The following is a 15,343-nucleotide window of genomic DNA, read 5'->3' as shown; positions in this document are numbered from 1 at the left end:
GGCTAGAGCCCATCTGCTACAGAACATGATAACCTGACTCTGTGACACCACAAAAATTCCATATGACTGGAGCTATTGCTCCAGATGAGCAGCACAGAGGGTCCATAGTAAAATGGAGGATTCACTGCCTGTGCCTTAATCAGGCTTCTGGGAACTGCTCCTCACTTTGTTGCTTCTACAACCCCCTGCTGGGATGTCAGGTGCTACTGCCAGAACCGAGCTTTAAACGCATTTTGTCTCTGCGGGACTTCCTGGGGTGAAGCGTCTCTTTGTCAGGGGAGCGCATTCCTCCAGGATAGCAGAGAATGCGCTGCGTTAATAAATCTTGTGCTTTGTTTTTGCTACTGACTTACATTGTAAATTTGAGGTGTCAGATGCTGCAAAGCTCAGCAGTACACAAAAGACCTATTTAAAGCAGACCCTTCATAGGATCACCCTTGTTTTCTCACATAATGAATGAAGTTAAGACTCTCAGCCTGTCCAGTAGAGCATGTTAAAGGGGTGCTGATCTTTAGCGCATCATTAGTTCCATGTAGGTAAAGCTTTTAAGGCTTTTTTTACTGGTGGGCTACAAGTGTAAATGCAGAGCAAAAGCACCACAGCAAATGAGTGTATAGGAAACTGTAACACAAGCCATTCTTTAAATAGGCATATTTAGTTATCTCTCTGCTTTCACACAGAATTGGACTAAGGACTTCGTAAACTTTCTTGTCTTAATTACTGTTATAAACCTGGAGTGGATTCGGTGACCTCTCTCGTTATTCTGAGTTGACTGCTATGAGAGTCCTTGTGTGCTAGTGTTGCTCAGTGAAAGCTGGCACATCTGGTCCCTGACTTTCCATCCCCGTGACAAGATTAACCCTACTTTCACAAGTGCAGTAAGAAGTTAAAAAAACCCATATGTGTGACGTCTTACATTGATAGCGTTCACTAATACCATAAAACAGACTGGCACAATGGTTGCATATTTCTGTGTATGGGAGAAAACAGATTATGGTCTTCTTGGGATTGTACAGCATATGAAAATAGAAGCCTCAATCAACCAGGCTTGTGAACTTAGTCTGTAGGGAAATGTAAATACATTCAGCCAAAATCAAGCACTTGTGAAACAGCGTTTCTTTCTCCAAGAAATTGAGAAAGCTGCAGACATTTTGCCCAGTGCTCTACAAAGTCAACTGATAAGAAGAATTTCTCACTGGACTGAAATGACAGATGGTATTAAACACCAGTTTTATTGAAAGTATCTCTCTTCAGGCTGAGATCTGTGATGCTCCAGGTATCAGCCAGGAAAGCGTCATGGTTGTAGTAACAAATCCACAACTGCCCAATGCAGCAGTGACAAAAGCTGTGTAGTTTCTAGAGGGAGTGAGAAAGCAACTATGAAGGAGGCAGCAAGCAGGAGGTGCAAGAGGGCCCTGACACTGCTAGAAAGAACATGTCTGGCTGCAGCTGGCACTTTCCTCATCACAGGCATGGATGCATCTGTCACAAGTGCATACACCAGAAGTTCCTCCTCTGTCCATTGCATGCCTATCCAGCCCAGCGTGAAGACCTCCTCCATGAGAGGATAAGGAAACTGAGAGTTTTGGGAGAAGGACAGCCAGCACATTGAGTAAGCAAGAAAGGACTGAGGGAGACATCATGGAGCTTTTCCAGGTTAAAACAAATGCTCTTCAAGAGTGATGTTCCTCTGTGTCTTACCTTCCCGAATGGCTGTAAAGGGCACTCCCTCCTCTGCCTCCAGCTTGATCACTTTCAGTGCCACCAACTGGCTGTTGATCCTGTCAGGTCACAGTAGAAGGTCACATGAAGCATCTCAGTGCTTGGCATGATAACATTACAGTGTCCCAAGCAAACACCCAAGCAAAATTTCTAGGGCTTGCTGACCCACTCAGGCCAAGCTCAGAAGGGAATTACAAACCTCCTCCATCTTGTGTTCATCAGCAGTGAGCTGGGAGCCAGCCCACCTGGCTAGAGAAACACTGTGCTGCTGTCCAGGTATTGCTAAAGCACAGCTTTGAGCAGTGGTCCCACTCCACCTCTCACAGCTTTCCTGCCCTTGTGTGATGGCAGCATGACCTCACCCCCAATTTTTCAATCATGTGGAGATCTCTCACTTCAAGGAAAACTTTTGCTCCCTCCCTGGTTCAGCCAGACAATCTCCTGGCACAATGCTGTGGACCAAAGTGTCTTTGTGGAGCCTCCATGGCTGTAGTGGAGTAGTTCCCTGAAAAGTTGGGATGGAGCTTTGCAAATATCCTGGTTAAAGGCAAAACTGGACTTTTGATTGGCCTTTATCTCCCATAAGAGGTGTTCTCAGCAAGCACTGGGAAGGCAATAATGCTCACCTGCTGATCCCCTTGTACACAGTTGCACAGGATCCTTCACACAGCTTCTCTAGGTGTACATAGGATGTGGCAGCTCCAAACGGGATGGCTTGTCTCTGCTTCATCAAGAAATTGGTATGTGCTTTAGATTGCTGGGTAGAACAAGAAGCTACTAGCAGGTCATTCAGTAATTAAGTACTGATTCATGGCTGTAATAACTATAGGATAAAGTATCTCCTGTCTGGCTCTGTGGATGCTACACCTCACCCATTTGAACCTCTTCACAACATCCTGCTCCTGGAAAGAATCAGTGTAAATCCAAGGTCTCTGTGTCCTGTACCTCCAGCTCTGGAGGGTGCAGAGCTGCAGGGGCTGCAGAGAGCGTAGAGAAAGGGATGCTCTGGTTACATCTGACAGCTGCCATAGGAAAAGGGGACAAACTGTGTCACTGGCAAACTACCATTCTACTTACGAGTTTCTTTTCTTTCTCTTTGACTGCAGTGGCTTTGAGCAATGCACATCATTTTCATCTCTCTCTCTACCAGTCACAGATCTCCAGTACTGTCTGTAAGGGGACCAACCTTCTGTGTGTTCCTGTGTTAGTAAATGGTAGTGCTCACTCAGAACACACAAAGATAAAGCTGCCTTAACTGCAGAGGATACTTCTGCAAGTATCATTCTAAATGCATGTTATTCCCCCTTACCCTTAATTTATTTGTCTCTAAATAACCTGTTAGGGCAGGGGCCAAAAACCAAATGCAGAAGTGAAATTTCAGGAAGTTTACATTTATGTATTCTTCTCCCCCTTTATCCCTCACCCCTCACCTCCTTCCTCACCTCTGTATAACTTACATAGCCAGTTAATTTGGCCCATACCACATAACAGTGCTATACACTACACAACTATAAAAAAGGTATCAATGAATGGCAAGCAGGCTGCAAGCTCCTCCTGAGCAGCTATATTGAATGGATGATAATTTGACAACACAGTGTTTGCCATCTGTGGCATGCTGCCTCCTCCAGAACTGCAGGTTGTGGGCTGCCTCCCTGTTTTACAATCCCTCATTGGTATAGAACTTGCTGGAGTGCAATCTTCTCTCCCTGCTCATCACATCAAAGGCATTTATTGTCATCTAAGGTACAGATTCCTCTTTTAGTAGCTTCACAGGCCTGAAGCTTCAAAGTTTGATGCTGTCTGGTTAGAAGCAAATGTGATAGCTTTGCACTCCCACAAGTGGAAACACCCAGGCTTAGCCTATCTCAATGCAAAAGTGTCACATTGTGATATTAAATACCTCTGCTGTAGTCACTGCTTCCATGTGCTGAAGGCCTTGGATTTGTTGGGAGCCTCTTCTCTCGGAACAGCAGCTGCAGCATCCTGGTCTGACAGCACTTACACACAGCACGTCTCCCATGTTGTCCCATTTAAATTAAACTGTATCTCTTTTTTTCTCCTTTGCTCCTCCTCGTCCCTCTGTGTCTGTAACAGCTCATATGACTTGCATGAGGTCTCTGCCTCAAGCAGTCTTGTGATTTCTGCAGTTTTTCTTTGAAAGTCTAAATGTACCCCTGGAGTAGCTCCACTGATTCCAGTTCTTTTGGCACATGCCCTCCAAAAACAGCCAACATTTTTCATACTTGAAAATGGAGAATTAATAAATCCAAACTTTCTGCTTATACACATTTTTTTCAGTTAAGCAACTCTCTGTGTAGTAAGTTGGATAATAAAGGGATAGTTTTCACACAGGAACAGGCCTTGACTTCCCTCCCTGCCTATAGCAGTTCTAGGCTTCAGATTTTAGCCCCTAGGCTCTCAGCTGAGCTTTCTAAGCAGTGTGGCTGAGCTGTGCTTTCTGCAGGAGCTGCATATTGGCTGTGCTTGCTTTGGCATTTACATCAGCATAGGGACCTGTCTGTCCTTGTTGGATTATATATCTAAGGGATGCGATGAGTTGTAGCTGATAGAAAAGAGTCTTGTCCATATGCCAGAACAACCAGAGCAAACTGATTAATCCTGTCCACCATAGATTTCATCAATTATGTACCGAGCAGGGAACACACAGTGGATTTACCCTGGAAGTGCACAGACAAAAGTCCCCTTCTTTCAGTCCTGCATGAGCAGAACTCACTGTGCGGCTTCCTAGGACTAACACTCAACCCACACAGAGAAAATGCTGACAAGGGCTGAAGGAGCAGACATCATCCTGTGGTATTTTTATGCTGACCCATTAGGTCCTTCAGTTTTCATTTGAATGCACCATGTGAAATCTTCCCTTTGCTTCACTGTTTTGAAGTCTAAGAATAACACTCTTTCCTTGAGCAAAAGGATTTCTTTAAAGCAAAAATGTCCTGGGAAGGCAGGGACTATTTCTGTGCCTTGTTGCAACCAAACCACCCAGCCTTTGCATGGCAAGAAGGAGCTAACATACCTGGAAGGCTTGATTTCCTTCACATGACTTTCTTTTGCACTCCCATTAGCCATAATTTGCTAAATAGCTATCATCATGGACTTTTGTCTTCTCATTATTTTCCAAATATTCTTTGAGCCATCAGAAAACAGCAGCAACTTAGTGTGCTATCCAGGCATGAGAAAGGTCGTCTGGATGCAACGCACTCAGTAACAAACTGGTTAGGTAGTCTTTTATTCTGGAAAACAGTTTTTAGTGTTATGACCAAATAATACTTGCATTTTAAAAGAATGGAAAGATAAATGCACAAAAAGTAGACAATATAAAATATACATGTAAATTCATATGAAGATTGTAAATTTTAATCTTGTGTACTTTTTGTGTCAGGGAGTAGAGGGGAAATACTCTGTTAAAAAGAGAAGTAATCCAACTTCTCCCAGGTAGCCAGAGCTGATAAATGAAGAAAGCATGGTTTCAGCTGGTGGTTGTTGTTATTCAAAAAAATATGGAGTAATCATTCTAGTTAGTGGAGGAAACACTCTAATATAAATGTTTATAAGCTATCCTTAGAAAATGCAAGAATTTATAAAGGAGAGCCTATACCTGTCTTTGGAACCATGGTTTTTAAATGAAAGCTTCAGGCAATGTAAGAAATAGTCAGCTAAGAGGTGACGTTAAAAGTACATTTTACAAAACTTGTTTAAATAGAAACACATGTACATACCCATACTGGGATGTGTATATACACACACACGCGCTCACACACACATATAGTGTGTATATACACATCTGTGTATGTATATATATATAGTGTGCATATATAGGTGTGTATATATACTGCATGTATATGTCCATAGAGGTGTATTCCTATAGGTGTGTGCATATATAGATAGATATTTTGTATACATGTACATATAGGTGTACGTACATATTGTGTGTATATACACATATTGGTGTATTTATGTCTACGTATTTTAAATGTATTCTGTGAAATCTGTGCATGTAGAAAAACACACATAGACGTGTGTGCATGACTCGTACAAACACGTGCACACACCTGCACGCACATCCACCCGTGGCATCACATCTCTTTAGACCAGGCTGGTCCTGAGGGGAAGCTCTACATTCGCCCCTGAGGAAGCTGTGGCGCAGGCCCGCTCCCGGTTAGAGCAGTAGCTGACGGGAGGGTTTGCGGAGCAGGAAGGGCCGGGCGGCCGCTGCCGCTCTCACCGATCCCGCGTGGGCCGTGGCCCGGCTCTTTATTCGAGCCTCGCCTATTTCCTTATCACGGCCACGTGTCGCTCCCGTCTCAGCCTGTTTTGTCCCGGGCAGGGACCCGTCGGCGCTCGCGCGGCGCTGGCCCCGCCCCCTGCGGCCCCGCGTGAGTCAGCCGGGCGGCGCGAGGGGCCGGCGGGCAGCGCGCGGCTGAGGGCGGTGCGGCGGCAACAGGTGCGGGGCGCGCGGGGCTGCGCGGGACGGGGCCGCCGCGCCTGAGGGGAGCCGCGCTCTCCGCGCCTCCTGCGCCGGGCGGCACGGGAGCGCCGGGCGGCACCGGCGACGCGGGACAGGCCCTGCTCCGCCCCCGGCTGCGCCTGGGGACTCGGGGAGAGGCTGAAGAGCAGCTGTGACAGACCCTGGGTGTCCGTCTCTAACCGCGCTGTGATGGGCTGGTACGGCAGAGATATCGAGGTGTATTTCTGTAGGGTGTGAAAGGTCTCCTCCCTCTTGGTGGAAAGAGACCCCCGCGCTGTAACTGACATGCCCTTCATGTCCTTCCATTTGCGTTTAAAAGTCCTGTCCCTTTGCCTGACTTGCTTGCTTAGGGGTAAATGCAGTTTCAGCTTTTGGAGTGTATTGAGTGATGGTCCTACTGTGGCTGCAGTATCCTGTACAGGTGACATACCGTGCTGTGACTGTCACAGACCTCCTCTTCCAGAACGAAAATATTTTGGTGAGGCACCGGGGAGCAACCGGAGTGGTCGTAGATGATCTGTAGTTAATCACAGCTGTTGTAGAGCAGCAGCTTATGTAAACTAGCTGTACTTACCATCTTCAGTTTCTGTGTTCAGAACAGGAAGCACCTGAGAATGTGCTAAATTAAGGTGTAATTTCAAAAGAAAAAGAGGCAGAAGGACATTCAGAATTTTTTGAGTCTCATATGAGTCTGGTAAATTTTAACTATTAATTGCATTCTGTAGCAGATAATTCTGTGTTGGATTTTTTTCCCCGACTTTTTTACTGCTGTATTTTGCTACCATCCTGCATTCACTGGAACTGGCATTGACAGCTTTGAGTCCTCATCTGAAGGGATCGCTACTGTCTTTCAGTAGCCAGTTGTTTTGCTTTGTTCTGAGCAGGTCTTAATCACACAGTGTTAAAAGCAGTGGTTAGTGCTGACCAAAACACAAGCGCTTCTTGAGCTGGTCGCGCATTGAATGTAAGCCACAGTTAGCGCCAGTAAATGATGTGTGTAGACCGGACTGGTGTTGACAACTCTGTTTTGAATGAGGAAGCTTGGAGATTACCTCTTCAGAACCTGAATAGGTGATTCTGTGTAACAAACATGCAGTCTTGGTCCTGCAAGTTATTGCTAAATATGATGCAACAAATGTATTAAAAATGTGTTTGGAAATACGTAAGTAAACACGTATGAAAGCTGTCGAATTATTTGCAGTGTTTATTGACACAGCAGGTAAATAAGCACATGAGGCTCATGGGAGTTCGAGTGTTTCTGAAAGTCAGGGGCATACCAGCTGTTGCTGTTCAGCGTTGAATGTAAGGTTGCCTTCATACCTGTGGTGCTCACTTAAAAACGGTCAGCAAAGAGCACAGTCCATGATAATGAGAGTAATGTTTGCTCCACTTCATTCCCAGTCATGGCAGTTGTTACAGTGTGGTGGTGTTCGATATCTGGAGAATTAGCCTTTAACTCTGTAAGTGGAGAGTGTGACATCAGTGTCATGCCAGTGACCATCTGTCTGTAGCACAAATCCACTTCATATTTGGCACTCCTTGCTGCTTTCCTCTTGAGCATCGAAACAAAAATGTAGACGGTAAAAGTATGGGCATAGCAGTGAAGATGCTGGTATCACACTGAGCTTCCATGCAGGAGTGTTGTTTTGTGCTTGACCGTTCATCTCCATGAATGCTAAATCTAACAACAGTTCAGGTAGTGGTAGTGGAAAGGAAATAATGTATATGTAATGTGAGAATAAGCAAGGAAAATTACATATTTCTGTTGGGAGGAAGAAACTTTATATTACAATTATTTTACTTAGTTTGTAGCTGTAGCAAAGCAACTTGTATTTTGCATTAACTATGAAATGGGAATAATGTTGTGCTGTCCCAGGAGTGAATGAAAACTTGAACTGAATTTGAAAGTTATTTCAAAATGTCTTAAAGATGTTTCATCTATGGAAAGAAAACAGTTTGACTCTTGTTTTCCCTTATATGCATAAATGCTTGGTAATGCAACCCTAAGTGTGAGCTTCTGTAAAGAAAAGAAAATCTATCACTGCCATCATATTGTGCTCTTATATCACGTTTCTAGTTTGCTGCTGTTGTGGCTTTGTTACTTAATAATTATGTAAATAGTTTTTCAATTTGGCTTTGAAGGGAGATCTTGCATAACAGCTAATCAGATGCCTGGCTTTAACTTTGTTTTGTTACAATCAGAAGGTTTTATGACAATTACAATAAATTTTTTTGCAGTCGAGGCTCATGAAAATAAAAAGAAATTCTTTGAGTCCTTAAAAAAGTCCATAAATTCTAGAAGTCAGGAATTCTAATCCTCAGTTCCTTAACCTCAAATAACTATATGCAATGTAAGTGGTATATTTGTAGATACTTCAGTTACTCTATGAAAGCTTTCATCTCTTTGATTCACTGATCCACTGGATCTTTTTATTTGAAGCTAGAGTCCTTCACAAAGGAAGACTGAATTGTAGGGTTAGGTGGTTTTGAGTAGGCTAAAGAAAACCCTAAATGGACTTACTCTGAGCAAGAACACCTCAGGAAGTTAATGTTCCAAAAATGCACTTCCATTTTCCTTTGATGTTTCATCAATACCTCTGCTACTGAAGCATTTCATGACAGTTCCCTTATATTTGTGAGACTTCCTTTGTTAATATTTTAAAAGTTAACTTTTACAACTGTAAGTGGTTTTTTCCTTTTGTAGTTGAGGAAGGAGAGACTGTCTTGGTGACAAGTGCGCCTTCGTGTTCCTAGAAAGTATGCTCTGGTTTTTGGGGTGTTTTTTTTAGAGCAGGGTGTACGTGACTTACCACAATACTACGTTATCAAATCTTTACCTTTTTGAGGTCTGTTCTTTGCCAGCTCTGAAGCCCAAATCACTCTTTTTAGTGTCCTGTATCTGAGAGACTGGAATTGTTTGGTATGCTGTGTTGTTTCTATTTGTGAAGGTCTCCTTGGTAATTCATTATTCAGAGCACTTCAGTGAAAGTGTTGGAGGTTTTGTTAGTTATTTTAATTATTTATCAACTTGATGATTACTGTTTCCAAGTGTGCATTGGAACTTCTGTATGAGAGTTACAGGTCTGTGTATATTGTCTCTTGTATTTAAGACTGGCCATATTTGTTTCTGTATGCAAAAGCTTCAGACTACTTATTCTGGGTGTTAAGACTTATACTAACTAATTTATTTTCTGATTTTGTTACAGTGGATATCAGACAGCAACTATCATAAAGCAACAGGTCTAAAGCATTTATATATGAAACTTTGTTCTAATAAATATGATTATACACATGCATTAATGTTACTAAAATTTGTAATACTTCATCTGGTAATGCAGTAGATCGAGAGAAATCACAATTCTTTTAATATTACGGAAAACAGCCCATCAGATCATAAGAAACAAAGATTAACTGTAGCTTTGTTTTATTCCAAGAGAAGTGATACAAAGGTATCCTCATGAGGATGGAAAGGTGTGAGGGTGAACTTGCAAAATTCAAAATCTGAAAGGATGAAATTTTAGCTAGAGCAGCCACTTTTTTTTTTCCTTGCCTTCCATGGTTGTCTTTTATCCCCATAGGCACTCTGCCACCAGTTTGCATGAAGAAATGTTTTGTACTCGGCTTTCTGCATTTCTGCCCAGGCAGAATTGCACCTTCTGATGGTGTTGTGTGCTTTGGTTCAGGAATGCAGTTACAAATTCAGCTCCTGATCATTTTCTGCTCATGCAAATCTGTTCATCTTAAATTTAGTCAAGTATTGAATTCTGTCTTATGACTGAAAATGAATCAATTTGATGTTTCTTGAGTGGTATAATGAGAATTGTATAGAGAGATTGATGTAAATTTCTGCCCTTGAACAAGGTTTTGTTCATTCTATCCTTACAATAGACCCATTGTGAGATGAGTACGTAGGACAAGTCTGGCTGTTTAGCTTGTGTCTGCCAACTCAGTGTGAGTGAACTAAATATAAATACTTGAACCATCCTAGCAGTGTGGAAGTGTTTATTTATTTAATGCAGGAGCTAAACCTTAGGGGGGGGGGGGGGGGGTTGGGGTTTGTTGTTACTGTTTTATGTTACTTGTGATTAAATAGCTGGTTTTTATGTTTTTCAGTTTGTGAAAATTGTATTGTTCCTTTTGAAAGAGGAACAATTTGGTGGTGATGGAGTGCTGCCACTGACAGATGGACTCGCAGGAAAGAAGGTGAGAATGAGCAGCTAGGTGAAACCACAGACGCTATCTGAAATAGGCCAGCTCATGATCATCCTGGAAAATTAAGTGATATCAGCATAGTCTTTATGTAACTTGTACTGAAACTTACACTAAAGGGAAGATTATTAATTTAGCTTCAGTTGTGTCTGGAACAGAAAAGTTGCTACAACAGCAACTTCTTTTTTAAGCTGATTGTTGTAACTTGTGGAGCCATAGCCATAGGCTACAAACTTGAAAGTAACATTCTCAAGTGAACAGTAAATCCTGTCTGGTACCTGCACCTGTGAATTTTGGTTGTGGATCAGTAGCCTGCACTAGTCTGTTCTTCCACTGCTTTCTTGCACTGAGATACTTGATAGAGGTCAAACGTTTTTGTAACAAATCCTGTTATGTGAATGTCCGAATTTGTTTTACGCTGTTTCCCGAAGTCCCGTTAAATGGATAAAAGTGCAAATATCAGGCTTTGACCTAGTTTTCATGCAGAGTATGTTGATGAAAACTCTCAGTGTTATCATTTTGTGTTCTTTGGAGTGTTTTGCCTGTCTGTGTAAAATCTGTATTTTTATCTTAGGTGAAATGTCCTTATACTGATACTGAATTTTTAAGCCTTTTTTTTTCTTTCTTTGTGTATATATTACTATGTATATGTATATATCCTATGTATTTGAAATGTGAGATGGACTCTGCATTTTAATTCTGTATTTGCTTTTTGGAATAAACTATTTACCTGAATTTTAGAAGAGTTCTAGACTGTCACCTTTTAGAATTTCTTTTTTCTTTTTTTTTCTTTCTGTTTTGTAGAAAAATAAAGGTATTTGGGATAGGCACAGGAGCTAAGAGATAATTTAATTTCTTAGCTAGTCTTAACTTGAATGTTTCAGAGGCAGGTTGCATAAAGATGTTGTTCATCCTGTGCACCTCAGGTAACAAAATGTGTTGTTTAGCAAATTCACAGTCTTCAGGAATAAGGCTACTTGCATAGGTTTGCCTGCAGTGTGGTGTATCAGAATAGCTTTTTCTGGGTTTGGTACAGGTTTGGAGTACGTTTTATTTCTTGTGCCTTTTCTTCTAGACATAGACTATCATTCCATCAAAGCTTTTCTTGCTGTTTTAATATATTTAATTTCACAAGTTCATGCCAAGCTGCAAGAACTGATTTATGCAGGGAGTCAGTGACTTGGCTGTTGTCAAGTAAGGAGCTAAACCCACTTTTTTCTTTCTGGGTAGGTAACAGTGTAGTCTATATACAGTTTTAAGGAAATTTAAGCATGACTATTAATTTAGCTTTAAATGCTGCCACTCTATATTGATACTTAAAATAGCTTTTTGTATTTAAATCAAGGGATTCTTGATTTAATGACAAATTCTTAAAACTGGGGGCTTGTAAAAATTCTGAGGAATTTCTTTGTGTTGAGTTGTAGAAGTTGCTGACCGAGCATTCAAACCACAGTGTGTTGGAGTGTTAAACTAGTTTTGGATAGTTCCAGTCACTCCAGCAAGCCCTGATACTTGCATACTATTTCAGGATATTTTTGCTTCGTGGTTCAGTTGATTTGAATGACTGGCTCATTTGAATCTGAGAAACTCATTAAGAATTAGCAGAAGGAAAAAACCCTAAACAATCAAAACCTCATTTTTATCTCTAGAGGTAGAAATAAAAGAATATAAAGGATGAGCTCTTACAGGTGTATTAATGTTTTAAACACACTATTAATGGGAGCAATCCGTACATGGTAAAGTACAAATGAGAAAAAAGCTAATGGTTTCAAATAGAAGACACTTGCTTTTTCATTTAAATAGCATTTAATTTACAGTTTGATAATATTAATTTAAATATGTTGGCTTGAAAGTAAAACTAATGTCTGAACTACTAAGCCTTTCCTACATAGGCGTTACTGAGCCACAGAAAACTTCATCCTCACGGTGTTCCAATTTCCTCCAATCTTTGTAGCTCAGAAGAGGCAGAAGGAGCCAAAGAGAGAGGCCTGGTCTATGTTTGGAAGGCTGGTTCCTGCTCTGTTACTCCAGAAAGGCTTCCAGGCCTCAGTGGAAAGACAGTGTTACAGGCAGCCCTTGGAATCCATCATGGGTTACTTCTAACAGAAGGTAATAAACACCTTAATTGTAATGATCTGGGGCAATAACAATCTTCAGATATTGTCAAGTTTTCTTCTTTTAGAAGTGATGCTAGATCTGTGTTTGGAAAGATGAGCTCTGTACTTTGTGTTCCTCATACACATTTGTATGTCCTTAATATGTTCTTGAATTAGCAAGGACCAACCAATACACTTATCTCACTTGACTTGAGTATAGTAGAATTTTTAGCAGAAAAGCATTGCTTATTTTAATAGTGCATGCATGCACAGGGTAACATTAACATGAGGTGTAGAACTTGACAGCAACAATTGCAGAGAGCAACTAGCAGCCTTCTTATATCAATAGCCATGGTTTTGCTGAGCCTGGAGTAAGCTAGGAATTCATATCTATGTGTCTGAAGCATTCTTCAAATTTTTGTGTTGGTTTAACAACTAGTTTTACACTCAGACTAGGATTTGTTTTTCTTTTTATCCCCTTCCCAGGTGGAGCGGTCTACAGTTTTGGAAAACTGCCCTGGAGATCAGGACCTGAGGAGTCATGTGTTAACACTCCTATCTTAGAAAACACTTTGCTTGGACATCGTATTATTACAGTGGCAGCCGGAAGCTTCCATAATGGAGCCGTGACAGAGAGCGGTGTGGTGTACATGTGGGGGGACAATTCTGCTGGCCAGTGTGCAGTTGCTAATCAGCCGTGTGTGCCAGAGCCTCAACTTGTCAGTATCTGTGATTCTGAAACCAGCCCTCTGTTATCAGTAAGGATTTTGCAATTGGCATGTGGAGAGGAACACACGCTGGCACTATCGCTGAGCAGAGAGATATGGGCCTGGGGGAGTGGCTGCCAGCTGGGTCTCATAACAACAACTTTCCCAGTGACAAAGCCACAGAAGGTAGAGCACCTGGCAGGACGTGTTGTGCTCCAGATTGCTTGCGGAGCCTACCACAGCCTGGCTCTGGTACAATGTCTCCCTGTGCAGGAAATGAAGCCTATCCCAGAGAGATGCAATCACTGCAGTCAGCCTCTCATTACCATGACGGACAAGGAAGATCATGTAATCATTTCAGATAGTCACTGCTGCCCACTGGGCGTAGCACTGTCTGCTAACCAACCAGAAACCCATGTTTTTTGTCCGTCGTCGGACACCCCTGAAGGCAAAAGTGTAACAGCTGGCCAAAGTGAAGACTGTCAGAAACCACTCGTGGAACAACATAGGCTTATTGGTTTAGAATCCGATGGACCAAGTGGCCTTACCAGCAGCGATGGACAGGAAGATAGTGGAATTTCTAGTTCAGGAAATACTCTGTTCTCTGACAAAAAAGAAGTGAAAGAGTACTTAATTGGTTTGTCAGATCATTCATTAAATGAGAGCCTGAATAAAAACATCTGTACAGAACCTGAGCAGGTTGGTACCTAATCACTAGCTCATAATTTGCTATAACTTCTGTTGCATGTGTGACAACATTACTCTTTTTACAAATGAAAAACCTACTTTAATGTAGCTATGGTGTTTTTATCGTTTCCAAGTGGGTTTTTTTCACTGTGGTGGTTCTCAACTTTTAAGTAGAAGATTTTTTTTTTTGTCCTCCATCATTGTTCAACTGTGAGCCTTCATTGTGGGCACCCTTGACAGTACTTTAGTCTCTCCTCTTCATGGTCTGCAGTACCAGAACCACGTAAGCCAATTTCCGTGCTCTTTCCTTATGCATGGGTTTCCATTTGTGGGGGGCAGTAAGATTCCATGAATCTTACTCCTGATTTACCTTTAAGGTAAAGGTTTAATTTCTGTACCTGGAACAAATCCCTCACAAATCCGTCTAAGTTCTCAATCAGTTAAAAATTCTGGATTGCAAATTGCTAAAAGGTTTGACCAAAAGGTTTCTAGTGTTAATAAAGTAGGCATGGCATAAACTCATAAAAAGGGATGGGAGATGTATAAGTACTACTCTGTGTGGTGTGGAGAATGATTGAACAACACTGTTTTGATGCTATAGCAGAACAGTCCCGTACTCATCTCTTAGTAAGCATCAGAAAATGCTTGACATGAAGGTACAAGAGCTGTTTGTGACTCCCTGATGAAATACCATTTTCTGGTTTTTAGAGAGAAAAAAAAGGGAAATGTAATTATGGGCAAAGGGAAGAAGATAGAACCCAAAAATTACTAGACAAAAAACTAATCCAGAATCTTGCAGTGCAGTCTGGTGGTCCTTATCTAACTACTGTCCTGTGAGGAAGCCTGCTGCTCTGTGACCTAATTTGCAAAATTGACAGTGGAATTCTGAAAACTTCTTTTGTCCTTTACAGTGTTATGCAGACATAAATTTATTTATTTTTTTAGTAGTTGCAGTAAGACATTCTCCACAGTGGTTCAGGGAAATAAATTTCACAGTACCTAATAAATAGTTGATTTTTGTTATTGCCTCTGATGGCAACAAAACCGCCATAGTTTTAAAATCTGTCCAGTAACTTGGTAGTTCAGCAAGTTATGCTTTCTTACTCTGAGGAAAACTTAGAGAAATAAATGTTGTGTAAATACATTTGCTCTTTCTTTTGCTTTTTGCTAATACAAATGCGTTCTAGCAGTTGTGGGCTCCTCAGACCTCTTGCAAGAACTCCAGCATAGGGAAATGACTGAAACATAGCTTCATGCTCCCTTTCTCAACTCCTTGTTCCTGGAATATTTCCAGAGCACTGTTTTCCTTGTGCAGTGTCAGGAATGAAGACTGGAATTGATTCACTGAATCTTCCGCAGCTGACTATCCATGTGAAGAGCAGAGATGAGGTCTAATGAAGTGTTTCAGCATTAGTAAAATCCTTCATTTTTCACTG

General features: G+C 41.6%; 2 protein-coding genes across 7 annotated transcripts in view; one reads left to right on the top strand and one right to left on the bottom strand.

Moving 5' to 3' along the window:
* CDK15 (cyclin dependent kinase 15) overlaps nt 1-3,735 on the bottom strand; it is a 43,167-nt gene extending 39,432 nt beyond the window's left edge. For all 4 annotated transcript variants that reach the window (XR_007204731.1, XR_007204732.1, XM_048309202.1 and 1 more), the window contains exons 1-3: nt 3,623-3,735; nt 2,349-2,446; nt 1,702-1,781 (exon numbers count right to left, since the gene is read on the bottom strand). Coding sequence is in view for 2 of the 4 variants with exons in the window: in XM_048309202.1 (XP_048165159.1) it covers nt 1,702-1,781; nt 2,349-2,446; nt 3,623-3,646 (202 nt within the window). In the remaining 2 variants the exon portion in view is untranslated. The remainder of the gene's footprint in view (nt 1-1,701; nt 1,782-2,348; nt 2,447-3,622) is intronic.
* Nucleotides 3,736-6,097: 2,362 nt separating this feature from the next.
* The window catches only part of ALS2 (alsin Rho guanine nucleotide exchange factor ALS2), a 37,657-nt gene continuing 28,411 nt past the window's right edge, over nt 6,098-15,343 (top strand). The window contains exons 1-4 of one of the 3 annotated variants that reach the window (XM_048309200.1): nt 6,098-6,184; nt 10,322-10,411; nt 12,372-12,526; nt 13,000-13,919. In XM_048309200.1, the coding sequence (XP_048165157.1) occupies nt 10,392-10,411; nt 12,372-12,526; nt 13,000-13,919 (1,095 nt within the window). In that variant the 5' untranslated portion in view covers nt 6,098-6,184; nt 10,322-10,391. Of the gene's footprint in view, nt 6,185-6,271; nt 6,406-10,321; nt 10,412-12,371; nt 12,527-12,999; nt 13,920-15,343 lie in introns of those variants that run through there. The other 2 variants (XM_048309199.1, XM_048309201.1) reach the window with 2 other exon arrangements.

Source organism: Corvus hawaiiensis, chromosome 7, assembly GCF_020740725.1.
Source record: "Corvus hawaiiensis isolate bCorHaw1 chromosome 7, bCorHaw1.pri.cur, whole genome shotgun sequence".
NCBI lineage: Eukaryota > Metazoa > Chordata > Aves > Passeriformes > Corvidae > Corvus > Corvus hawaiiensis.
Note: the sequence above shows the minus strand (reverse complement) of the source record. Positions and strands in the feature narration are given on the sequence as shown.